The 26,451-nt window shown below is 40.5% G+C and overlaps 2 protein-coding genes across 4 annotated transcripts in view; both read right to left on the minus strand.

Annotated features, from left to right (window-relative positions):
* LOC124292335 overlaps positions 1 to 2,817 on the minus strand; it is a 32,293-nt gene extending 29,476 nt beyond the window's left edge. For all 3 annotated transcript variants that reach the window (XM_046729421.1, XM_046729419.1, XM_046729418.1), the window contains exon 1: positions 2,730 to 2,817. In XM_046729421.1, coding sequence (XP_046585377.1) covers positions 2,730 to 2,731 — 2 coding nt within the window. In that variant the 5' untranslated portion in view covers positions 2,732 to 2,817. The remainder of the gene's footprint in view (positions 1 to 2,729) is intronic.
* Positions 2,818 to 9,306: 6,489 nt separating this feature from the next.
* Positions 9,307 to 26,172, minus strand: LOC124292342 (glutathione reductase, mitochondrial-like). The gene is made up of 12 exons (XM_046729437.1): positions 25,964 to 26,172; positions 24,931 to 25,046; positions 23,213 to 23,282; positions 22,093 to 22,225; positions 21,602 to 21,656; positions 17,957 to 18,056; positions 16,536 to 16,622; positions 15,764 to 15,898; positions 14,867 to 14,978; positions 13,035 to 13,166; positions 12,468 to 12,601; positions 9,307 to 10,021 (listed from the first exon to the last, which is right to left on the minus strand). Exons 1-12 carry the CDS (start codon positions 26,120 to 26,122, stop codon positions 9,872 to 9,874), a joined length of 1,383 nt encoding a protein of 460 aa, XP_046585393.1. The 5' UTR covers positions 26,123 to 26,172; the 3' UTR covers positions 9,307 to 9,871.
* Between the last annotated feature and the right edge of the window lie 279 nt (positions 26,173 to 26,451).

The following is a 26,451-nucleotide window of genomic DNA, read 5'->3' on the forward strand; positions in this document are numbered from 1 at the left end:
TGAACCATATTAAGTCTTACATCACATACAAGACAATAGTGGTGTGACGATATTATGATTAGTGTATTCTGACATAAGGCCCAGTCAGTACAGTATTACTCTATTCATTTCATTGTTTGTGGAAGGCACTGGCTAAGTGGGTTAGATTGCTGACTTTGTGTGATGGCAACTTGGTGCCTCATTCTCAGACTGTCGTTTTGAATCCTGCATGGGATTTGAAGTAACAAATACTCGAGTTTGCACTTTACCGCGGTGGTTGTGTGGGTTAGACAGCTGACTTTGTATGTTGGCAATTCTGACACCGTTAGTTCAAATCCAGGATGGAACTCAACTTAAAATACTAGAATTTGTACTTCATTTAGAAAGTATAATCCCAAACATAACAAGCTACAATCAACCTATTGCCAGTATGGTCATAAAAACTTCCACACAAATACATCATAATTAAAGTACATGCACTCTTTTGTTTTGTTTAACCGTAAAGATCCGGGTTAGAATTGATCTTCAGTAACCCATGCTTGTCGTAAGAGGTGACTAACGCGGAATCGGTGGTCAGGCTCGCTGACTTGCTTGACACATGTCATCGTATCCCAATTGCGTAGATCAATGTTGATGCTGTTGATCCCTGGATTGTCTGGTCCAGACTCGATTACTTACAGGCCGCTGCCATATGCTGAGTATGGTGTAAAACTCAACTCACTCACTCACTTTTGTTTGTTTGCTTACCCTTAATGCCACACTCAGCAATATTCCAGCTAAATGACAACAGTCTGTGAATAATCGAATTCTTGACCAGATAGTCCAACGATCAGCATCATGAGCATTCATCTGTGCAATTGGGATACAAGGACATACATCAACCAAGTCAGCTAGCCTGGCCACCCGGTTACGTTAGTCACCTTTCGACAAGCATGGGTTGCTGAGGACCAATTCTAACCCGGATCTTCAGGAGTGTCATGAACTGTTGTAAAATAATATGGTAACTGTAGTGATACCATAGGGATAATGGGTTTGGTTACAGTGGCATCTCTTGACAAAATATAGAAAGGAAGACACAACTTCTGGTACACTGACGGTAAGATCAGGGCCCTGTTTCACAAAGCGATCGGAGTGCTAAGATGAACCTAACTCCCATACATTAACATGGACTTACGGCGGGCGTAGCACTAAGATCGCTTTGAGGAACGGGACCCGGTATAGCTGAAGGGGTCGTTGTCGGCACAGGTATACAGATACATACCCCAGGTACGTTTCTGTATACAGATATGTACCCTAAACAAAGTCAAAATACAGAAACGTACCTGGTACCCTAAAAGGCGGACCAGTCCATATTCCGCAATCCAAAACCGAAACCGCATGTACTTGTTCCCGTTCAACTGATTGCGAGTGGTATTCATATGCATCGCGAAATATCCGTTACTGTGTATTCTCATTACTTACATAAAGCAATCAAATGTATCTAATACAACAGCATGACAGTTCTGATCAAGAATACGACACAATGAAAATGGAATCGTCCTAGGGTACGTTTCTGTATTCTCATTATGGCCAGGGTACATATCTGTATACAGAAACGTACCTGGGGTACATATCTGTAGTACCCGTGCCGACAACAACCCCTTCAGACCTAGTATAGCTCATTCTCTTCCCACAAAGGTTACTTGTCATATTTTCCTACGAACCTCTGTTCTAATACGGCCACATTTCCCGGTTCTCGTAAAATCCCCTAGCGGCAAAAGATCGCAACACGAATTATCTCCCTTCTTTCTATCCAATCAGAACAAGTGTTACATCGACTTAGATTCAACTTGACTAACACAAGCAAATGTGGGGCCACAAATATCCCCCATCTGCCGGGGACTTGTGTTGATGTTACACACAAGACGTTTAATGGCTAGCTTGTCCGTTGTCAACGAGGGCGATGGAGACGCCACTGATCCGCCATAACATGACTGAGTTCTGTCTAGAAGAAACGTTTGCGCATCGCGCAGGGGAAGAGGTTTAGTTTTCTCGAAGCATACGGAAATTACCGAGGCCTTGCGAATGATCACTTTTGAAACAACGTCGCTGATTGCACAACTAAATCTGATTGCCTCCAATCACGAGTCTTGAACGCTCACACCATGAAAGGGCCGTATTAGAACAGAGGTTACGTAGGAAGATATGGCAGGAGTAACCTCTGTGGGAAGAGAATGAGTATAGCTATGACTGATAAAAACATGACAAACCTGAAAAGATATACTGCATATGATTAGTTCATATTAAAAACAAATTAGAAATGGACTGAATTCCGTTTTCATGATCGGATGCCATACTGTTGTATTAGATGCACTTGATTGCGTTATAACTTATGTAAGAAACGAGCAATTAAACACAATAAATGATATTTTGGTATTCATATGGTTTGGCATGCACAGCAGCAGACGACCACTCGCAATCAGTTGAACGGATTGCAGAATATTGACTTGTCCCCAATTTGGTTACCGGGTACGTTTCTGTATTTTGACTTTGTTTAGGGGATACAGAAATATACCTGGGGCACATATCTGTACTACCTGTGCCGACAACGACACCTTGGCTTCAGCAGATATTAAGAGGCTTTGTCTTGAAAAGTTCCGTTCGTGTTTGTTACTGATCACAGTTGCATGTTTAAAATCTATCAATTAGTTTCATGTTCTAGAAAGAAACTGCATAGGACAGAATAGGACAGAATGCTTGTCAATACATACATGTTTCTATAACACGAGTTGTTCCGCACTAGACTTCTGAGTGAAGGGACTTCCCCATTTTGATTTTAGTGATTGTTTCCGGTTAAGGCGATTGTCTCCCCTGGCTAAAGCACAACTATAGTTTGGCATGAAATGCATGTGGACCCGGTTTTTTGTAAATATCTCTTCATCCAATGACCCAATCGATCTCAAACTGTGCAAGTGGATGTTTTGTCAGACAACCTAATCACATTGTAAATCACCGATTTTATGCATTTGTAATAAAGAATCTGTCTATGTAACTGTCAACAAAATAAACAGCAGAACGCAGACCGCTTGCAGAGGGAGGGAGCCAATGACCTGTAACAGCGGCAGTGTTAGTTTATTCGGCAGCATACATTACCCTACATAACAGCTGTGAAGACATGAAAAGGGTCACATTACTTTCAAATGCTTACACAACATTAATAATCAACAGTTACCTGGTTACGTGATACGGATGGCTTGGTGTAAATTTTGACAATCATTTTGTTATATGACATATGTTGAACTTGTACGTGGGATCGCACTTTCTCATGTATTCTATTCTGACTAGTACTTTTTAAATAGAGCCCCATCTGGGATTCGAAGTCACACTCTCAGGGAAGGGCTCTTAATCGCCAGTACACAAACTCATGATCAGCGATCTGTATTGCATGTATCCGTTTGCGCCATATCCATGCAAGAAAAGCACGATGTCCACAATAATAGCTCTGGGTTCCGATCCGCACAGCATTCGTAACGTTACGACCTATCGTAACTTTATACTATATCATTGGCTAACGAATGTTGTAGCTCTATGAACGCTTTTGTGTTGGGACATCTCACTGCTATTTGAGTACGAGCAGAAGGACATCGTATTACTATACAGGAATTGTCCATTAATTGGTACCAAACTTCAGACACTTGTACAATGTACCAAGAGTGAGTGAGTTCAGTTTTGTGCCGCTTCTAGAAATATTCCAACAATATCACGGCCTGGGACGCGACACAAAATGGGCATCACACATTGTACCCATTTGGGGAATCGAACCCGAGTCTTCGGCGTGACGAGCACACGTTTTAACCACTAAGCTACCTCACCGCCCCAAAAAAGACAAGAACACTGCGCGGGCATTACTATAATATTGATAAAGCGGCGTAAAACTGCTGTATTAAGTAGGAAATAAACGTATTGTGTTTGAAAATTAGAGTCAGGTTAGACCGAATTGATAGTCTCTAAATTTCATTTGAAACCAAATGCGTAGCACACTTTCGTCTGCGCAAGGGGTGGTAGGTGCCTCTCGTGTTGTTCTATTTTATACATTGTAACATAAAAATATTCTGTCCAAACAAACATGCGGTTTAGTAGTGACGAGTGTGTGTATATATCTTGTCAGCTAATGAAATGAGGCCATTGAAGTCCAGTGAGCCCACTTCCGGCAGACCTTTCTATATTGGCGACCCGTGAAGATCCGGGTAAGAGTTGGTCTTCAGGAACCCGTGCTTGTCGTAAGAGGCGATTGATGGGATTGGGAGTTCAGGCTCGCTGAAGTTCCAGTTTACTCTTTGAGGATAGAAATCAGCTATAAACAATGTTAAACTTAACCATACAACGTCAAAACATCAACACTGATACTGTTATCCAACAAACATCGTGGTGGAAGCATCTGCACAGCATTTTCTACAAACAACAGTATGTCTGAGGGCGACAACATATCAATCTACATGTTAAAATTGGTCTTCAGCAACCCACACTTGTTGTCAGAGGCGACTAACGGGATTAGGCGGTCAGGCTCGCTGACTTGGTTGACACATATATCATCATATCCCAATTGTGTACATCGATGCTCATGATGCTGATCACTGGCTTGTCTGGTCCAGACTCGATTAATTACAGACAGCTGGAATATTGCTGAGTGCGGCGTTAAAGCAATGTGTTGACTAGACGACTGCGATGCATGAGAAATGCACGTACAGAGCTGATTGCTCAGTGGTCCGAGAAACCACTGGGTTCCATCCGGCTTCAAACATAATAATAATGAGTATTTATCAAGCGCTGTATCCATCCACAAGGTGCATGCTCAAAGCGAATAAAATGAGAGAAAAGACACAGGTATGATGAAATAATAGTATGAAATGAAACCTATGAATGATATCCTGAAATAAGGCCTATGACTAATAGCAGGAGAAAATGTCTATGAATATAAAGTCCCAGAATAATTATTAGGGTGAAATAAAGTCTATGAATAATAGCCTGAAAATAGGTGCGTCTTGAGTTTTGATTTGAATGTAGTTAAGCATGTGACCTAGGTCTCGATCCACAAAGCGTTCGTAACGTTACGACCTGTCGCAACTCTATATTTTATCAGAGGCTTACGGATGTCGAATGTCGTAGTGCTACGAACGTTTTGTGTCCCAATTACTGCAAGAGAGGTCGATCAGCCTTGTAGTTATCCCCGCCGTGATATTGATTCAATGATGCTATAAAATGGCGTAAAACCACCTTACTGACTCACACACTAAAAAAAGCGACCGCAAATAATGCGGATTGGTTATAGGTACTGGTGTTGGAGAAACACAGTGTAAATCTGTATTAATGTTATAACATAGACTTCGGGTCAGGTCTTTGAACGGCATTTAGAAGTGACACAGATAAGGAAGAGAGTTTGATGGATTTCAACTTCTTTATTATGAGCAACACAAGATTTCGGAGTATATAATAATAATAATAATAATAACAGCATATTTGTTACGCGCATATATCCATGCTAAAGTATGCTCAAAGCGCACAAGATAAAGATGAGATAAATGGTAAAGAGCTACAGTTCAAAGGCTATCTTGAACATGTGTGTTTTTAGATTGGATCTAAAAGAATTAAAGTCACAACAGTCTCTGAGGCTCTGCGGGAGACTGTTCCAGGCTATAGATCCTGCATGGACAAAGGACCTCTTTCCTTACTCCTTCATAAGGTGAATGAATGCTATGAATAAGAACATGCTATGAGACAGAGATGAAGGCTAAATATATATGTTCATGTAAGAACAAACAAAAGTAATGAGACAACAAAGATGAAGGCTAAACAAGGCAAGACAACAGTTAACTGGCCTTGAAAGGTGATTGGCAATGTACAAATGGAAGCTAACAGTTAACAGTTAACTAGCGCTGAATGGAAGCCATCATGACAATGGGCAAATGGAAGCGGGGATTTAAATTATAGGCAGCGGACAAAGGGCAAACGGGAGGTAATAGTCGCACTGATAGATAAGAGCAAACGTTGTCTTCCTCATGATAAAGACGTTGGTGTCGAGTGACCGTACCACTAAGATGCTAATCTTCCCAGTAGCCTTCAGGAACAAGACACATCAGAGATAAACGGGCCCATGAGAGTTGTACAGAGTACCTCGTGGGAAACGGGGTGATGTGTTTCTACACCTGCAAACCAGTCTACGCCATAAGACGTGACAGGTTTCTCATCCTCAAAGTAAAATCAATCAGTTTATCCCTCCAAATTGGAGTGCCTGACGACAAATGAAAGTCAGGAATACAAATTCATTGCCCAAACAAGGACATCTCAGTGGCCCGTATGTGATCCACGTTGTGCGATCATCACTTACTATCGTCGACTCAAGGACCAAGAGCCTGGGTAGCTCAACTGTTCCACTCTTCAGCTGGAGCATTGTCGAGTTCCTGTACAGTTGCGCGAGGGACGTGCGGAATCGAGTGTGTTCGATTCGGTTGATCTTGAAATATTCCAAAGCAAATGTTCTGGCGTTCCCTATTAATTCATGACAATAGACAATGTGTACGTTAGGCCGAATGCTGGTTAAATCAGTGCGGCGTATCGACCCTTTCACCACGCCCTGGATTTGTTTTTGAGATTTGATCTCTCTTACTGGTCTCAGAAATGATCCATGGACAGGGTGAACTTCAAATAACAACCTAAGGGAAATATTGATCAAAGACACGACATGATTATATATGTAGTGGATCACTCACCACACGTGAGATAGCCAGTGAGTGAGTGAGTGTGTTGGGTTTTACGCCGCTTTTACTATATCCCAGCAATATCACGGCGGGGGACACCAGAAATGGGGTCACATTGTACCCATGTGGAGAATCGAACCCAGGTCTTCGGCGTGACGATTGAACGCTGTAACCACTTGGCTACCCCACTGGCCGTGAAATAGCCAGTACAGCGGGGTTATGGCATGAGATAGACTCTCAGGCATGACAAGAGTTCCAGAACGTTTGGTTCAACGGATCCAGACCATTGGCGAGAAACGATCCAGGTTCCTCATCTTTCTAAATTTAAGTTATTTAGAAACGGAGCAAGCTGACTTTGTTCAGCCATATGTAACCATGGATTAGCCTTTCGTTCACAACTATTACCTCGAAACAAACCAACAATCAAAGAAGTGGAATCACTGACTTGTTCATTCAGTTGCTTAGATGGAAGCTCATGAAGTCACTTGATTATTTACACTGCCATCATATAGCTGGAGGTGAGTGAGTGAGTATGGATTTTACGCCGCTTTTAGCAATATTCCAGCAATATCACGGCAGGGGACACCAGAAATGGGCTTCACACATTGTACCCATATGGGGAATCGAACCCGGGCCTTCAGCGTGACGAGCGAACGCTTTAACCACTAGGCTATCCATCGCCCTTATATAGCTGGAAAAGGGCTGAGTGCAGCATTAAACAAACAAACAAACTAGCCCTGTTGAGCATTAATCACTGCAATAGAGTTTATGAATAGGTAATGCCTGCATTTGATCAGTAAATAAAGATCTGTAAAACATTTGGGGATGTGAGGTGAATGGTTTACAATTGGTAATTCAAGACAGTGCTGTAATACTGTTGGGTATTTTTCATTTTGCATGCATATTGAAAAAATTTTAATATAAATTGTATATTTATATTCTTATCCTATCTCACGGTATGCACCTCTCTTCTTCTTCTACGACCATGTGTGGAAACGTGCTGTAGGCTAAGTTGCAGATCGCTCAGAAGATCACGTGACGGTCTGTGCCTGTCATTCTCGTCTTGGAACTTCCAGTATTCTGTGATGTGGGTATCCATCGCGTGAGATAGGATAGGATCATCTGAGCGATCTGCACGCTCATTGAGATGATTGACAGATACTGCTTCGGAGTGGGGGCAGAGGTCGGGGGGTCAGAGGCCAGATAACTTTTGATTCAACTTAGCCTACAGCATGTTTCCACACATGGTTGTAAAAGAAGAAGTGAGGTGCATACCGTGAGATAGGATAAGTTTAAAAATTTTATATGTCAGCAAATTGAAACATATTTGTCATAGAGTTGTTTTGTGTATTTTACGCAAACACGCATCATATCTTATCTCGTACTATTTGTTTATATATTTGTTGTTTAATGCCACACTCAGCAATGTCCCCACTGCATGGCGGCCTGTAAATAATCAAGTCTGGACCAGACAATCCAGTGATCAACAACATGAGCATCGAACTACGCAATTGGGCTACGATGACATGTGTCAACCAAGTCAGCGAGCCTGACCACCAGATCCCGTAAGTCGCCTCTTACGATAAGCATGGGTTACTGAAGGCCAATTCTAACCCGGACCTTCACGGGTCCACTTATTAAAGTAAAATGTTTAAGGTGAGATTCGATGTGTTACTTAGTGATCGATGTTTATATCAAGAAGTGAAAAAATCGCGATCCTGTGATATAACGGTGGCAAACAAGTCACCCTATCCAGTTAGTCGCCTTTTACAAGTGTGGCTTGCTGATGACCAATTCTAAGCAGGATCTTCACGGGTCTGACCTATTTCAACCAACATAGGTTGCTGGGGGCCAGCTCAAACCTGGAATTTCCTGAGTTAGAGGAATGTCTGTTTACATGGTATCAAGCGATGTCAATACCAAGTAGGCTCCTCTATTAGGTACAGAATTTTGAAGACAGCATTTCCTGATCCACAGATTCAACAACCAAAGATTTCAGAATTGTGGTATAATTTGAAATGTCTTGCTCTAATCGCAAATTCCAAAGAAATGCTTTCATGCAATTTAATTTAATTCTTATTAGACCAAAGTGTGTCTGCAAAAGATATTGATGTGATTAAAAACAGAACTCAAGAACTGATTACACCATAAGTTTATTAAATCAAAGTGATGACATGCACATATGGCGCTGTGGATCATAGACGCTGTGGTTAAGAAAAGTTCTATTCAGAAGCCATCTTGAAGATATGCTTAAAAAATAGTAATATTCTACTGGCCCCAGTATCTTGAACAAAGCAGGACCTGCTGTAACTGTGAGATATCCAGACATTCGACATTGTTCAGCATGGACAGCCATACAGATCAAGTAACATTACTATAAATAGGATTGCATTGTATTAGAATTAGAGTGAGTGAGTGATTTTGGTTTTACGCCGCTTTTAGCAATATTCCAGCAACATCACGGTGGGGGACACCAGAAATGGGCTTCACCCATGTGGGGAATGGAACCCGGGTCTTCGGTGTGACAAGCCAGCGCTTTACCCACTAGGCTACCCCACCGGCCCTATTAGAATTAGAAATCAAGATGGTTGTATTGGGAAAGTTACTGGATGTATGATAGAGTAGTGCTTATGGCAACAGGAGCTGCTTACTTGTGCTTCTAAAACTTTCATGTCACAAATGCCAACTTCAACGTAAAGGTACACCATTCCTTGGTAATGTCAAAGCTGGAAGAGTCCAATGTTGGAGAAGTTACTGTGTATTATCATCATTAAATTGAAAAAGCGGTGAAATTCATGTGCATTTATAGAGTGAGAAGGTCATTAGAGAGTAGGTATGAGATATCGGTACATTTCGAGATAATGGGGTTGACTAAATGTAAATGGATATAATTAATAATACAAGGTAATAATACATTTGAACTTTTTACTTTCAATTTGTCAACATGGCAACATATAATATATATTACATATTTGCAAATACAAAACTAAACATTTACAAAATCTGTTTTCAAAATCATAATGTGGGATTGTAGTTTGATAAGAATCTTCACCAGAATATATATTTCTTGGTATTGAGTGATATTTTACGAAAGCGTTTGGATTTTGCAGTGCCTTAAAAAAGGCAAATTGTTTTCCGTCTTAGATTTGATAGTACGGCTATCTCATGGTGACCAATTCTTCTGATGACGTGGGATGGATGGCGACCGTGTTATCAAACTGCGCCTTGGTGGCGCCCATCTTGATGGCGACGGAGAACCCCTGCAGCATCTCGTCACAGCCCTGTCCAATCATGTGGAGACCTACAACCTGAAACAGAACAAGTACCTGAAGTATATCATCACTGCCCTGAATCATGATCTGATACATAACAGTGAGGTGAGGTGAAATTGGGTTTAACATCGTGCTTGAGAATATTTCGCTCATATGACGACGTGCATGCGTGTGTATCTGTATGTGCGGCTGCTTGTACTAGCCCAGACTTAAGCTGGTTTTATAGTGCTAGGTCACTGAGATACCATGCCGCAGTGAAGCAGGAATACCCCACTCAGACACATTATAATGACTCCGAGCTGATCATTCCTTGATATACTCATTAATGCTAAGCGCCAGGCAGGGACCAACAAGTACCATATTTTAATTGGCATGATACGTCTGGGTATCGAACCTGCGACCTTCCGCTCTCCGGGCGGACACTCTAAACATTACACCACGGAGGTGGTCTGATTCAAGAGTGAATCACATCAACACAAGTTGCCCATAGATCAACATAAAAGTAACAGCCCCTGAAGATAATTAACACAAATCACAAGACAATTTGTAACAGAAAAAAACAAGGGAGAAGTCATAAACATGTCCTGACACGTGCCAATGCGATCAGCTGTTTGCTGTGACGTCACATATGGTGAAGAGGGCGATTGCTTCCTGTTGTTTTGTCATGCCAGACACGCGATACACAAGTACTGATAATAATGGGCCCGATTGCTATTGTTTTGTTGTTTGCACAAACACTTTCAAAGAATGGGAGATTGTTTGAGTAGGGGCTTAATTCCTTTGTTTACAACAAAACAAACATACGGTAAAAAGCGTGTGAAACCTGCGAGTGTTATTGTGGCGGTAATGTTTGATGAATAAACGATGTATGTTCAGTGTGTTTTATAGTTTATACAGTATGAAACCTACCATTTTGACACTGATTTCAAGGGTTAAGTTAAGGGGTCGGCTTATCTATGGGGTCGGCTTATCTACGGTAATATACAGTATCATATTTTAACGTCTTTTGGTATGACGCGGTCGGGGATCAAAATGCTCCCTTAACCAACATTCCAGCAATATGATGGCGGGGGCACACCAGAAATGGGCTTCATACATTGTACCAATGTGGGGAATCGAACACGGATCTTCGGCATGACCTGAAAAATGAGAAGCACCTGTACCATATCATCACAGTCCTGAACCTAAACCTGAAACATGACATGCAAGCTGTATCATATCATCACAGCCCTGATCAATGACCTGAAACATGACATGTATCTGTATCATATCATCACAGCCCTGATCAACGACCTGAAACATGACATGCACCAGTATCACATCATCACAGCCCTGATCAACGACCTGAAACATGACATGCACCTGTATCACATCATCACAGCCCTGATCAACGACCTGAAACATGACATGCACCTGTATCACATCATCACAGCCCTGATCAACCTGAAACATGACATGCACCTGTATCACATCATCACAGCCCTGATCAATGAAACATGACATGCACCTGTATCACATCATCACAGCCCTGATCAAGCCCTGCACCAGTATCACATCATCAAGCCCTGATCTGAAACATGACATGCACCTGTATCACATCATCACAGCCCTGATCAACGACCTGAAACATGACAAGCACCTGTATCCACATCATCACAGCCCTGATCAATGACCTGAAACATGACATGCACCTGTATCACATCATCACAGCCCTGATCAACGACCTGAAGGTTGCATGACGACACCTGTATCATATCATCACATGCACGATCTGACATCACCTGTATCATCACAGCCCTGATCAACGACCTGAAACATGACATGCACCTGTATCACATCATCATCAGCCCTGATCAACATGACCCATGAAACAGCTCCTGATCAATGTACCTGTATCCGCATCATCACAGCCCTGATCAACGACCTGAAACATGACATGCACCTGTATCACATCATCACAGCCCTGATCAACGACCTGAAACATGACATGTATCTGTATCACATCATCACAGCCCTGATCAAGCGACCTGAAACATGACATGTACCTGTATCACATCATCACAGCCCTGATCAACGACCTGAAACATGACATGTACCTGTATCATATCATCCACAGCCCTGATCAAGCGACCTGAAACATGACATGCACCTGTATCATATCATCACAGCCCTGATCAACGACCTGAAACATGACATGCACCTGTATCACATCATCACAGCCCTGATCAACGATCTGAAACATGACATGCACCTGTATCACATCATCACAGCCCTGATCAACGACCTGAAACATGACATGCACCTGTATCACATCATCACAGCCCTGATCAACGACCTGGAACCCTGACATGCACCTGTATCACCTGACCTAAAACTTGACCTAAAATAGAAACACATGGACAAGTTGATTTTTTGAGACAGGAGTCTTGAGGCATTAAGAGTATTGATGGTGTCCACTATGAAGTAGCCAACATCCACTCACCTTCTCCTCTGGCCCGGCACACACGAGTTTCATGCTACACTTGCCCTTGTGTTGTAGCACAGCGTAATACATGGGAGTGAAGTTGGACGTGTACACCTTCACGTTCTCTTTCCCATACTCCCCCACGGCCTCGTCTGAAAAACACCAAGTTGACTACAATCGTCAATAATTCCTAGGTTTTGTGCATAAAACCAACTAAACAATTTTAGTAATCATCAGAAACTCAAATGCAGGATTCAAATGTATCGAAAGCATTATAAGTTACAGTACACTTACAACACTTACCTTCAGTCAGTCCTACTGTGCCTACTGGTGAGTGAGACACTATACAACACAGTATACAACATTTACCTTCAGTCAGTCCTATTGTGCCTACTGGTGAATGAGACACTATACAACACTTACCTTCAGTCAGTCCTACTATGCCTACTGGTGAGTGAGACACTTTACAACACTTACCTTCAGTCAGTCCTATTGTGCCTACTGGTGGGTGAGACACTTTACAACACTTACCTTCAGTCAGTCCTATTGTGCCTACTGGTGGGTGAGACACTTTACAACACTTACCTTCAGTCAGTCCTATTGTGCCTACTGGTGGGTGAGAGAAGACAACAGTTGGAATGTTGGAATAGTCTAGCTTCAGATCCTTCTTGTTGTCAAACACCCGATGAGCCAGACGTCTCCCTGCTGCTATGGCGACTGAAACAGTTGGTACATGCTGTTTAATAAGTGTGTTAAGATTCACTTGCATATTCGGTGAAAAAACCATGTTGCTTCCTAACCTCAATTCATTATGCGTAATCATTAGAATGAGTGAGTGAATTTAGTTTTACGACGCACTCAGCAATATTCCAGCTATATGGCAGCAGTCTGTAAATAATTGAATCTGGACCAGACAATCAAGTGATGAGCATTGATTTACACAATTGGGATACGATGACATGTGTCGACCACAGCGAGCTTGACCACTCGATCCCATTAGTTGCCTTTTATGACAGGCATGGGTTACTGAAGATAAATTCTAACCCAGATCTTCACGGTACCACTGGAATGAAATATTTATGACTATTGTTCGGAAGGGTTTTTAAACATGAATTTGGATGTTATTTATCAATGCAAAATATGCGAAACAGAATATATCCAAGCCAGGCAGGATAATAGTCAACACACTTTTATACTTAATTTGACAGTAATGCGGTCACTGCTCATTGTCATGATAAATCAATACTGTCAACAGGACCACAACATGTCAGAGAAATTATTTTGTTGTTGTCTCATTGAATGTATTGAATATTCTAAGATGCTTCAGTGAGGATTCAAAGGCACCGACAGTACTCTATCAGACAACAATGTACACTTTTTTGCATTATGTCACTGCACCATTCATGTCTGCCCCCTCGTAATCGAACGTAGCCTTGGTAACCGACATCAAGATGCATGTCAGTTGTCATCGCCTCGTACAGCCTCCTACAGTAAACTACTCCATAGCACCCCGTTTCTTGGTTTGCAGTTGCTTCACTCAGCTAACATTACTGATGGAAACATGATGTATATATTTTTCGATGGACATAATGTCTCGGATCAACTCACAATTAGAAAGCGACACGGTAACGTTCGCAATGTTTACATTCTCACAATGCATCCGTGGAATGCCGCGTGACTAGTCAGCTTCATCTGGATGTACTGATCTAAAGTTACATTGGTAGTAGAAATGTGACGTTCATATTGCCCCATATGGTTTACGTTAATCGCAGATGTAATAAAAATAATTTAGAGAAGATATTTAACCCGACCGTAAACTGTCATCAAACTGTTGATCATTTGTTTTTCTGGTAACGTGGGTCTTAACGTAGGGGGGCAGACGTGACATATATATATATATAGAATAGTGCTGCACTAGCCCTGAATGAGGATTGGTAATTTAGGTCACCGACACCGTTGCTTTTCTGTTTGTTTCTTGCCTTAGATTTATCGTCAGTAAGTATTTAAATTTGACATCTTAGAAAAGAAATACAGTCAACTCTACCACCATATATAGTGTAATAAAGCACACTTTCGCCCTGAACTATTATAGTTCAAGCACGAGTACGGTGACTATTGTTATTGTATTTGTTAGGTACACACAGTTACAGCTGCTAATGTGTAATACTCCAGTGAAACTGTTTTCCCCCAAAACATGGGTACAATGTGTGAAGCCCATTTCTGGTGTCCCCCTGCATGACTTTGCTGGAATATTACTAAAAGCAGCATAAGACTAAACTCACTCACTTACTATCATATATATTCTCACTTTTAGCTTAAAATATGAAAACATAAACATTCTGATATTCTGAGAAATGAGAAGCACTGCATGGCAGCACCAAAATCAAACCAATTTGCTATGAAACTCAGGGTTTTACCTGGTGTCAACAGAGCCTTTCCGCAGGCGTCACCTAAAGCATAGATGTCCTTGACATTGGTGTTCTGGTACTCATCCACCACAATGTTTTTGTGTGCGTCAAGCTCCACCCCCTGTAACCATGGTAACGCACATCTCACAGAAAGAGGCAGAGTTGTATTGAGAGTGAGTGAGTTTGAGTGAGTGAAAGTTTTGAAGGATAGTTTTGTCCTTAATCTAAGTGGCTTTGAAATGTGTAACTGTTAATAACAGCATATCAGCTTTAGTGATGGAGAAAAGCTTGTACTGACACTACTATGGCTGGGTATCAATACAGGTCATAGAGATCAATGATCATTAACTAAATATTGGTCGATTATCGCTAATCTTGGAGAAGTAACATTGAATAAAAATGTTTACTGACAAAAAAAAAACGGCATCCTAAACAAAATTGAGAAGCAGCCAATGAATAAAAACCTAACTTTGTGTTTTGTGTGAGTATATTTATATAAACTTTATTCTGTCACAAAACTTTATGTACGATAGTATCGATGACACTATTTTCATATCAATAATCATTAATAATTTTGTCTATCTATGATATATCCAATTTTCAATCTTTATAGCCAGCCTTGTCACTACAACAATGGATACAGGCTTACCAGAGCTCAAAAAGATACATAGCATTAAACTATTTCCTCTCATAAAAATATGTGATTTGTTGCCAATTAGGGATGTAGATGTGAAGCGAAAATCATATGGCGCTCACTGACACAAGTTTCCATAGCCTCTGGTACTGACGTAGAGACTGGCTAATAATAAACACGGATCTGATGAGGGGATAGTGTAAGATCGTCATCCCCAACATCATCAGCAATGTTATCTGGACAAATCTATGACATCATGTGACACAACTGACCACTTTGTCCAACCCCACATTGTCTGTGTTGGGGACTCGGCCAATAGCCCACAGTAGGCACTTGACCCCCGCAATCTGACCGGTCGTCGTCTCCACGGTGAGGCTGCCATCACTTTCCTTTGTTACAGATGTGACCTGCAACAAGCGTCAAGGTTCAAACACACATTCAGGCAGCAAATTAACTCTTTTACTGTCCTTTAAAGCCCTTCTAATTGAAATGAAATGATTCCATAAACAGAATCATTCTCATGATCATCTCTTTTCCTGAATGACCCCAAACTGTGCCTCCATCTATCTTTCTAACACAATCATAAAAACTTGCAGTTTAATAAGATCAATATCAAGTTCGGGAAAACAATGCAGTGGAACTTTCATCTAATACTGATGCTCTAAATTTGTGATAATTGTTGATTGTGTTACCAGTACACTGTTTCTTAGCAACACACAGTGTGCGAAATAGCCACTGGCCCGACTGGATAGTGAATTTTCATGTGGTCATTTTGCAAATATATCACTCCCTCCGACTTGTTAAGTTATAATACACTTTAAACCATGCAAGATTATGGCCTGATAAAAATATAAACAGCTTAATAATGAAACCCGTGTCATGCAGACAGTATCTTGTTCTCATCTATTTTTGTAATCTTTTGCTTCGTTTCTACATTCAAATTTCAGGCAAGTGAATTATTTTGTGGGCTAGTAACTTTCAGGCATAACTATCCCGACTGGCTAGCAAAATTTGGAAATTATTTCGGACACGGGCAACACATACCTTTGTCTTCTTTCTGACCTTGACCCCTTCACTTTCAAGGCTATTCGTCACAGATGAGCTGACCATGGAGTCAAATGTTCTCAGTACCTGTCGGAATAAAGAAAATAGTGTCACATCACTGTGCCTCACAATGATATATCATCAACAGTTTGAAATGTCAAGAATGAAAGCAACTTAATGTTTTTGTCAGCATTGTTATTGAAATATACTCTGATCTGAAGAAAATCAAATCTTACTTCTCCCTACATGTATGTATGGGACATCTCATTTCTGGTCCAATTAGAATAACCTTTTGAACTTTTACCTAGCACTGAAAAAATTAACAGGAAGTTGATATTATTCTTCCAGAAAGCAACTTTCTCTACCTTTCTCTACTCCAGACTATGGTTTGAAAATAATTTTAACGAAGTTCTTGATTCAGAAAAGAACAAAAGAAAAGAAAGCCTGGAATGAGGCTCACACAAAGAAATGTAGTCTGTCTCGCAGTCCCTGAACCACACATTTTCCCAAATGGAGGCCGTCCCTGCAATGCTAAAGCCCTAAATGAAGCAAGTCTAGATTTCCCCAGGTTCTGAATCTCTGGTCTCTCTGGGGCTCCTTTTCAGTTTATATGGGTTTATTTGTTACTATCAAAGTTATATATATTCAGGGACTAAGCGTTAGTCAAAAAGAAATTGTACAATCCATGCTTAATATCATTAAAGATTTAATATACTGACACTGTAAGCATAAGAGTGTTTGCTTGAGGGAATCACCAGGTTGCATGCAAAGTTCACTTGCTAACAATGATTTTCATAATACATGTGGTCTACAAACAGAGTTGCACCTCTTAGACATACCAGAAACTTGGAAATTTTAAATATAAATTGTATATTTATATACGTATCCAATCTCACGGTATGCACTTCTCTCTCTTGATTTGACACTGAGTGGAACGATGTAAACTTTTTTCCCTTGGCCTCTCTTTACTTGTCCATCCGCCCAAGCACTCCATGCTACCCTCATTATAAGACAGCTTCCTAGTTATCGTTCCACTCAGTGTCAAATCAAGAGAGAGAAGTACATACCGTGAGATAGGATAAGTTTAAAAATGTATTATTGTGTGTTCGAAGGACAGTTTGAGGTATGTGCCTAGGTTTGTAACCACTTGACTCATCGCTATATTTGTTTCTTTGTTGTTAAACGCCACACTTGGCAATTTTCCAGCTATATGGCAGCTAGCTGTAAAAAAATTGAGTCTGGACCAGACAATCCAGTGATTAACATCAAGAGCATCAATCTGCTCAATTGGTTTACAATGACATGTGTCAATTAAGTCAGCACGTCTCATTTACAAGCACATTGTATAGTATCAAATGAGTATGCCATTATCTGCGGTACTGTTCAAACAAAAGATAGGAATGAACATGAAAAACACCCACCTGTTCAAAGCGAATCAAGATTGATGTGTCTGCTCCAAGGGCTCCAAATATCCCTGCCAGCTCCACAGCTATGTAACCAGCGCCAACCACCACCACCTTCCTGTGGAGCCAAATAGATTCATTTCATATGTGGTGGTTTGTGGATGTTTCTCACCACACAGAAATATATACGCTACAAACAGGAACCGGTATCAGGGGTGGAAATAACTTTAAAATTGATAGTGTACTCCGGTACAGTGGCACATGTAAAGTCACTTGCCCTCATACTTTTTCCACTATTCCAAACGTTTTCTTGCTGATTTTATAAAATAAACAACATAATTAACATTGGAAAGTCAACTGGACACCGGTACAGTGTGATATACAAATTTGCTTGTCCGACAGAAAAAAACAGTGGACAACGGACGTCGGGCAATGGGTTATTTCCACCCCTGGGTATACAACAAACACTGGACCAGATAATCCAGTGAGTGATATCATGAGCAACGACCCACACCGTGTCATTTATTGGAGCCGGGTACTTATATGGAGAATACGACAGAATCTGGAGGTCATCTTTTTTTCAGTTTATTAAACATAAAAGGTGATTTTGAAAATAATTTCAGCTTTTGTATCCATTGTCTCAAAGTCCAAAGTTAACTTTGAAATAGTGATTGTTTTGTTAACAGTATTTGTATAATTTGTTGTTTAATGCTTTCAGTAATATTCAAGCTACATGAAGGTGGTCTTGCTATAATTTAGTCTGGACCACACTATCCAGTGATTGGCGGGGCTTTGGCGAAGCCCAGGGGTTAAAGCGTTTGCTCATCACGCTGAAGACCCGGGTTCGATTCCCCACATGGGTACAATGTGTGAAGCCTATTTCTGGTGTCCCTCGCCATGATATTGCTGGAATATTGCTAAAAGCAACGTAAAACTAAACTTACACTACAAGGGGCCAATCACCAAGGATTGATATCAAGAGCCATGATCCATGACATCAGGGTACAATTATATCCAAAGAATGAAATAACAAAGTCTGAGTCTGAGGCTAATCCAGTTGGTGACCTCTGGTAACGACTAGAATAAACAAAGTTTGCTGGTAACCTACAATGTTTTAAAAAACAGAATATATTTAAACAAAGTTGTGTAAGGTACTACAGAGTACTACAACCAGTGCCTTTGCACTATATTCTGAACCAGGAAGTTGGAGAAAGTTCTGGAGTTTTTTCTTAGGTATTCAAGGGGAGCTCACTCTTGCCTCTCATCTCATGAAACATCTCAAGTTACAAGAAGACCGCTTATAGGAGGTGAGGTGAGGTGAGGTGAAATGAAATGGGGTTTAACGTCATACTTAACATTATTTCACTCATATGACGGCGTGCATGCGTGTGTATGAGTGGCTGCTTGTACTAGCCCAGACTTAGGCTGGTTTTATAGTGCTAGCCCACTGAGATACCATGCCTCAGTTAAGCATGAATACCCCACTCAGACATATTATACTGACTCCGAGCCGACCAGTATTTGATGTACCCATTAATGTTGAGCGCCAGGCAGGAACCAACAAGTACCATATTTTAACGTTTTTTGGTATGACGTGACCAGGGATCAAACCCGAGACCTTCCGCTCTCCGGGCAGGGGCTCTAACTACTACACCACAGTTACCACTTATAAGAAGATAATAATAATAATAATAATAATGTGTCCATTTATATAGCGCCCAACTCCACACTAGGTATGCTCATAGCGCTAACAATCAAGGCACAGCACATTACCGGATCAAGTGTACAACCATGCTTGGCTGTCACAGCTGTTGACAGTCATAATAGCTGGCTAATCTGGGGATGGTTAGATCAGAAATTTATTATTCCTGCAAGGATTATCGGTTCAACTGAAAAACATGAGATCATTCAAAAAGGTATGAAACGGTGTTTGTCACCGGAAGTACTATGGTCTCAGGAAGAGCCATGACCTACTTACAGGCTCTATAGAATTAATAACAGCTGGGCCCACTTGCACAGAGCAATCTTAGTTACAATCAATCTTAGGTCCCTACAATCAACTTTACAATCACCATACAATTGCCCTAATCCACTTGCACAAAGCCGATCTTAGAGCGATTGTAAGACGGCGTGTATTTAAGATCGCGATCTTAGTTAAGATCGAACTCTTCAACGGTGGAGGTACGAAATTTCTTAAACTCGACTCCCGTCTACAGTTGTCTCAAAGTGCACATAGCATGCTGCGCAAATAAAAAGTGATACTGGTCCCAGCACACAATACATACCTCCCTCAATCGCACCTTGCAGAATTTTCATGAGAAAGTCCCAGAAATCTTAGAAGGAACCGACACGTGGACGATAGCATATATTTTCTACATTCTAACTGTCTTGATTTATGAACTGAGAATGTGATATTACAACCACAGAAATACCTACCCATGTTTTATGAAAATACTGAAATCTAAAAATACATGAATAAATTTGGATCTAGATTTAGTGACTTAATTATGGAACTTAAAATAACAAATATAAACAGTATTTCCTCCTTATGATATAACACCTAAATGTATGATTTGCCAATGGTTGTCAATGAGACGTTGTTTAATATGCAGCTATTGGGGGGGGGAGGGTAAAATCCTAAATATAACCTAGAATAAAATACAATAAAACAATGGCTACAGAAGTGTTGTAAAGAATGCTTGGCAGGGAAATACGTGCATTAAATAATATTTCAAGAGAGTAGTTATTAAATCACGTATTCACAGTATATTAATTATTTAACCCTATTGCGTTAAATTAATATTTTTCTTAAAGTGAAATTCTTTTGAAACAGAAAATTTTAATACCCCATCATGTGTATATCCCTATTTGATGACTACTTGTATATATTTAAATTGCATAATCAAATTTAGATTTATGGATGAGAAAGAAACTTGATTTTGCGCGTTAACTTGTATCTAATTGTAGATTACTTTAATGATAAACTAAGACAAAATCACTCCATGACCCGAATAGAGATATCAGTATGTTGAGCTCTGCAATTGGGCATGAGAGACTATCTGACGGCGGCATATGCCAAGGAAACCACTCCCCATCTTACTGCAGGTATAAAGTAAAAGTATCTGCTCTTGAGTTAATGAAAAGGTCACGGCCATTGTTAATCGCACGCGGACACCATTCGCTATTATCCTTTCCTTGATTATCAAGAAGGTATGTTGTTTCACACTTATTCCAACATTGAATCGGGTGGGAATAGTACTATGTGATATCGACTCGATAGTTATGTGTTTCACTACAGTAAATAACAATGTATCCGACATTAAATCAGTTGTGCATTCTCCGTGTTGTTGAAATGTCAGTTTTATGCAGTATAAATGCAATCTCCAAACGTAAAGCTGATTATTTGCGTGAAACAGACACTAATTTGAATGCCATTTCTAAAATGACGAAAATGATCTTAGCTCCTTACAATTGGTCCGGACCAATTGTAAGTTTCGATTGTAACTTACAATAATCTTAGCCTACAATTGCTTTGTGCAAGTAGATGGCGATTGTAACCGAAGCCTAAGATCGCGATCTTAAGGATTTACAATAATTGTAGCGCTAAGATCGTTCTGTGCAAGTGGGCCCTGGTCCCTAAACAAATAACTACCAGTTTCTTACTTTGGTAAATCTTCAAGGTCAAAGAAGCCATCACTTGAAATGCCATGTTCTGCACCTGCATTTGAAACCGTAGAGGCTGTTACCATGGTTACTAACACAAACAAACTATTTTAAAGGTAAACAAAGAGCAGTTTCTAATAAACCTAAGTTTGACATCCATTACTATCTCATCACAATGATTGTGTAGCACTGATGGGGAGAATACACAGAACAGCAGGATGACGCCTTTGTTGCTAAGGACATCAGTTGCCATGGTTACATGTCAATGAGTCACAATATGGCTGAAATATTGCTGATATGACTTTAAATTTTAACTCACTCATTCACATCTCAATGAAATGAACATTCAAAAAAATATAACTCGTTAATTCTACAACAGAAATCAACAAATATGAGATATTACAAAAGATATATAGTTTCTCTATGATATTGCTGATTACTTATAGTTTTGTCAGTTAATTATCAAAATGCATGTTGGTATGTGTCTGTACCTGGTATGTCGGGGAAGACTGGACGTCCACCAGTTGCTATGAGGATGTGAGTGGCGGAATACTTTTGACCATTGACCTCCACGCAGCGGTCATCTGTAAATGAGGCATGTCCAACTATCCTCTCTACCTTGGACTGAAAATTATACAATTGACCTATTTCAGTGCAAGAGGATGTATCAAATACACAATTTCTGACAGCTCTCACAGGTCATCCTCGATAATCTCCAGGGTATACGTTACGATCACTCTCCACTATACCCTAGATGCATCTACAGCTTGGGGCGATGATTTTATTACCTCCCTTGGCTGGCTTTTTATCCAGTCAGGTGCCTACGCTGGGAAGTTGAGCGTACCAATCACTACTCACTTTCGCGTCTTAAATTATCTAACCGTTTAAACTTAGCAACACAATTGATGCAGAGGTACTCTGAAAGAGGTAGAAGGAGTTTTTTCATATATTCTTTTTAAAGTTTCAGATCTGTGAATTTGTCTGTATTATTTCCCAAAAAATCTGAGTGGCACAGCGAACAAACCTTTGCAACTGCAACCGCAATCTTTGTTGACACTGGCAAGCTGGGTTGTAACGGCGGCTTAGCTGATTGGCTACTGTGAGAATGCAGAGCCAGCCAAGGGAGGTAATAAAATCATCGCCCCCCCAAGCCATGGATGCATCCAGGGTATAGTGGAGAGTGATCGTAACGTATACCCTGGAGATTATTGAGGATGCTCACAGGTCAGAGACAAAAAAAATATCTATTTGACACACGACTGGTTTGTTTATGAAGTCAGACGTTTGAAAAAAGGAAATTCTAAGCAAGGCAAATGTTTAATAATTTCATGATTAAAAAGTAAATCGTAAATTTCTCCTTTGCACAATTCATCAGGAGTAACAAGAGTCACCAAAACTCTGAGCAGCATGGTTTCACATCATGCTTTCTGTATCATTGGCAAAGGCTGTCAGGAGCTACACTGACATACTTAATGTCTAGTAATGTCTGTGCTTATGTGTTTCACAATGGAAAATTGCTACAATCTCCATCATACTGGTTTTCCTCCAAAGTCACTTCCACATATAACATATATTTACCAAAGCCACACACCAATGTTGATATTGTCTCACCTTATCCAGGTTGGTTTCATAGATCCCGTTAAGTCTCTTGATGTACGCATCTCGGGATTTCTTCACAACACTGAAACCAGAAGACATTCAACATGATTATTTTGATGTACGCATCTCGGGACTTCTTCACAACACTGAAACCAGAAGACATTCAACATGAATATTTTGATGTACACATCTCGGGACTTCTTTACAACACTAAAACCCGAAGACATTCAACATGAATATCTAAACATTGAGAGGTCAAACATAACATATGTTATATTTGGGATTACACTTTCTCAGTAAGGTATAGATTCTAGAACTTTTGGAGGTTTAGTCCCATCTGGTATTCTCATCCACACTCTCTTTCCACAAAAAATGGAATTCTGACAACTGGTACTTTGGATCTCTTACATTGTGTACCCCTCAGACAAGTGTAAATTGTCACGCCCCTGACAGTCAAAAGTTATGAATACACAATACCATTTAGATAGTGATAAAATGTAATTCATGTTATGTTTGGGATTACACTTTCTCAGTAAAGTGAGACCTGTGAAGGTCGGGTTAGAATATTGATCTTCAGTAACCCATGCTTGTCATAAGAGGCGACCCACAAGATCGGGTGGTCAGGCTTGCAGACACATGTTATTGGTTCCCAATTATACTCATGATCATGCTGTTGATCACCGGATTTTCTGGTCCCAACTCAATTATTTACAGACCGCCGCAATATAGCTGGAATATTGCTGAGTGTGGCGTAAAACTAAACTCACTCACTCAGTAAAGTGAAGATTTTAGTACTTTATAATTTTAAGATTTCCATTTTGTGGAAGCCTCGGTGGCTGAGTGGGTTTGACCTCTGACTTCTGTGCTGGCGATTCAGGTGCCTGACTCTGAGAGTATGGGTTCGAATCCCTGGAGAGACTTTCTAATTGGTTTTGTGTATTTATCTTTGATGCAAGCAATAAAGGAAGGAAGGACATAAAACAACAAGCAACAATTAAATGTGCCATTCATCTTTCCACAAACTTCCATGGTAACCAGATTAATTTAGAAAATGCAAGAATGGTCTCACAGACCATGACACACTGGTCCAGACAAATCTGGCACACTATGAATCGTTTGCAGGTTATTGAACCAGGAGAACAGATGCATTAGCTAGTGTAGGTTTACTGAAGAGGAGTCCTGGAGATTATTATACTAATATTTGCATAGCGCCAATATCCAGCTCAGCTGCTCAAAGGAGCTTTGTTTTTCCCTCGATCACTGGATGTCAATCACAAATAGCACATCGTATATCAATTTCAACTCCCTGGGGAGTATACAACTCTTGCAGCCACTAGGCGCACTGAGTTGATGCGGCTTTCCCATCCTTACGAGGTACTAATTCCATTGGCGGATCCAGGAATTTTCAAAGGACACATAGTCACAGTACTTTGTCCAAGCTTACTGCACGTTGCTGTACTGGCAACTAGGTGTTTGCACGTATTCATCAGGCCACCATCTGGTCATATAGCAACGGATTCGTGGTTTCTTATAAGTGCACAGGGTTGTGTACTGTACACTAGAGGTTGTGACAACACTGAAAGAGTCAGCACACAAAGTTGACTCCACGGTTTTTACACCCGGTCACAGGTGGGCTCGATCCTGGCATCTCAAGCTCACTGGATCACTAGCCAGGCGCCTTAGACTGCTCGCCCACTTAGCTGATGATTTCACCACAGTGTTTTTATTACCTCCAGTCAAACTTCTTCAGCTCCACAGAGAAGCCGTACTCCTCATGTTCACGGATGAACTCGGCATGCATGGCCGTGTTGTACATAATCTTCTTGGGAACACAGCCGACATTCACCTGAAAAACACAACACTTACTCACTATTCTAAGATGCTTCGCTAAAAGATCAAAAGCACTGACTGTACTTTATCAAGCAATAAAGTACACTTTTTGCATTACGTCACACTGTATTGACGTCATTCTCATGTGCCCCCTCATCTTCAAATGAACCCTCAGTGGTAACCAAGTAAGAATGCATGTCAGTTGTCATTGCTTAGTACAGTCTTACAGAATTACTATACATCCATGGGTTTAGTTTTCAGTACAGCCTAGGAGCAAGGCTAGTTTTGAGCCACAACAAGTGGTTCTATCAACAGGAACAGGTCAAAAGGGCCAAAACTGAAAAAGTCAAACGGGACAATCAACTAGAAGAATGACAAGAATACAGTCAACATGAAAAAAAGAAAATGGGCATTTCAATTGTATATAATATCTACAGTGACAAAATTACCACACATAATTTATATCTAAATCTAACTTAACTTAATCTATGCAGTATAATAACTTGACTTGAGAATGGTTGTTTCTTGAATTAAGAAGTTTGTGCCATTGAAAATATCATACAGTCAAGATAATGACAGATCCTTTTCATATTCAGGGCTGTTTACGAATGTGTCACGCATGAATGCTAAAAGCAAATGTTATTGCTTTCGACATGACTTTGCAGCTTGGCCAAACAACGTTTACCGGTAGGTATATCCGGTACATTTTGAAATGATCAGACATGGTTTCGTTACTTGAAGAAGTTTACAAGTGCAGTTAAAACGAATCATACAATCAAGATAAGAACAGATCCTTTTCATATTCCGGGCTGTTTATGAAAGTGTTACGCATGAATGCAAAAAGCAAATGTCATTGCTTTCGACATGACTTTGCTGAGTTTGCATGCAGCCTGGTTAAACTTGAAATGATCAGAAATTGATATCCAAACTTACACATGTTCCACCCCATCTGCTCTCCTCGATGATTGCAGCCTTGACACCAAACTCTGCAGCACGTCTGGCGCTCGCCAAACCCCCAGAACCCCCACCGATCACCAGGTAATCGAACGTTTTCACCACCGGAGGCATAGTTGCAACTAAACGCCGAATCATTGACACTCGACTCACGTCGTTTGGTTTCCAGTTTGGAAATACCCACCAGAGCCTCGTTCTGGATTCCGCAAAGTCATGTTTCTAAAATTATATCACAAGGGGATTCTCCTCGAGTCTGTTCGATCCCGTTGAGAAGCTCGTTTCGAAGCTTTTGTAAAATTGTGTAAAAAATATGCTGTGTCATTGTTACATGTTAATGTCATGTTGCTTCCTTGGGAGATAAGCCTGGTTTGTTTTCAAATTATAGATTTTAATCATATATGTGAATAATAGAATAAAATATTCTACTTAGAAATCTACATACATAGCCCTGTGAAATCTCCGAGCAC

This window comes from Haliotis rubra, unplaced genomic scaffold (assembly GCF_003918875.1).
Source record: "Haliotis rubra isolate DU_JTF1 unplaced genomic scaffold, ASM391887v1 Scf514, whole genome shotgun sequence".
Classification (NCBI taxonomy): domain Eukaryota; kingdom Metazoa; phylum Mollusca; class Gastropoda; order Lepetellida; family Haliotidae; genus Haliotis; species Haliotis rubra.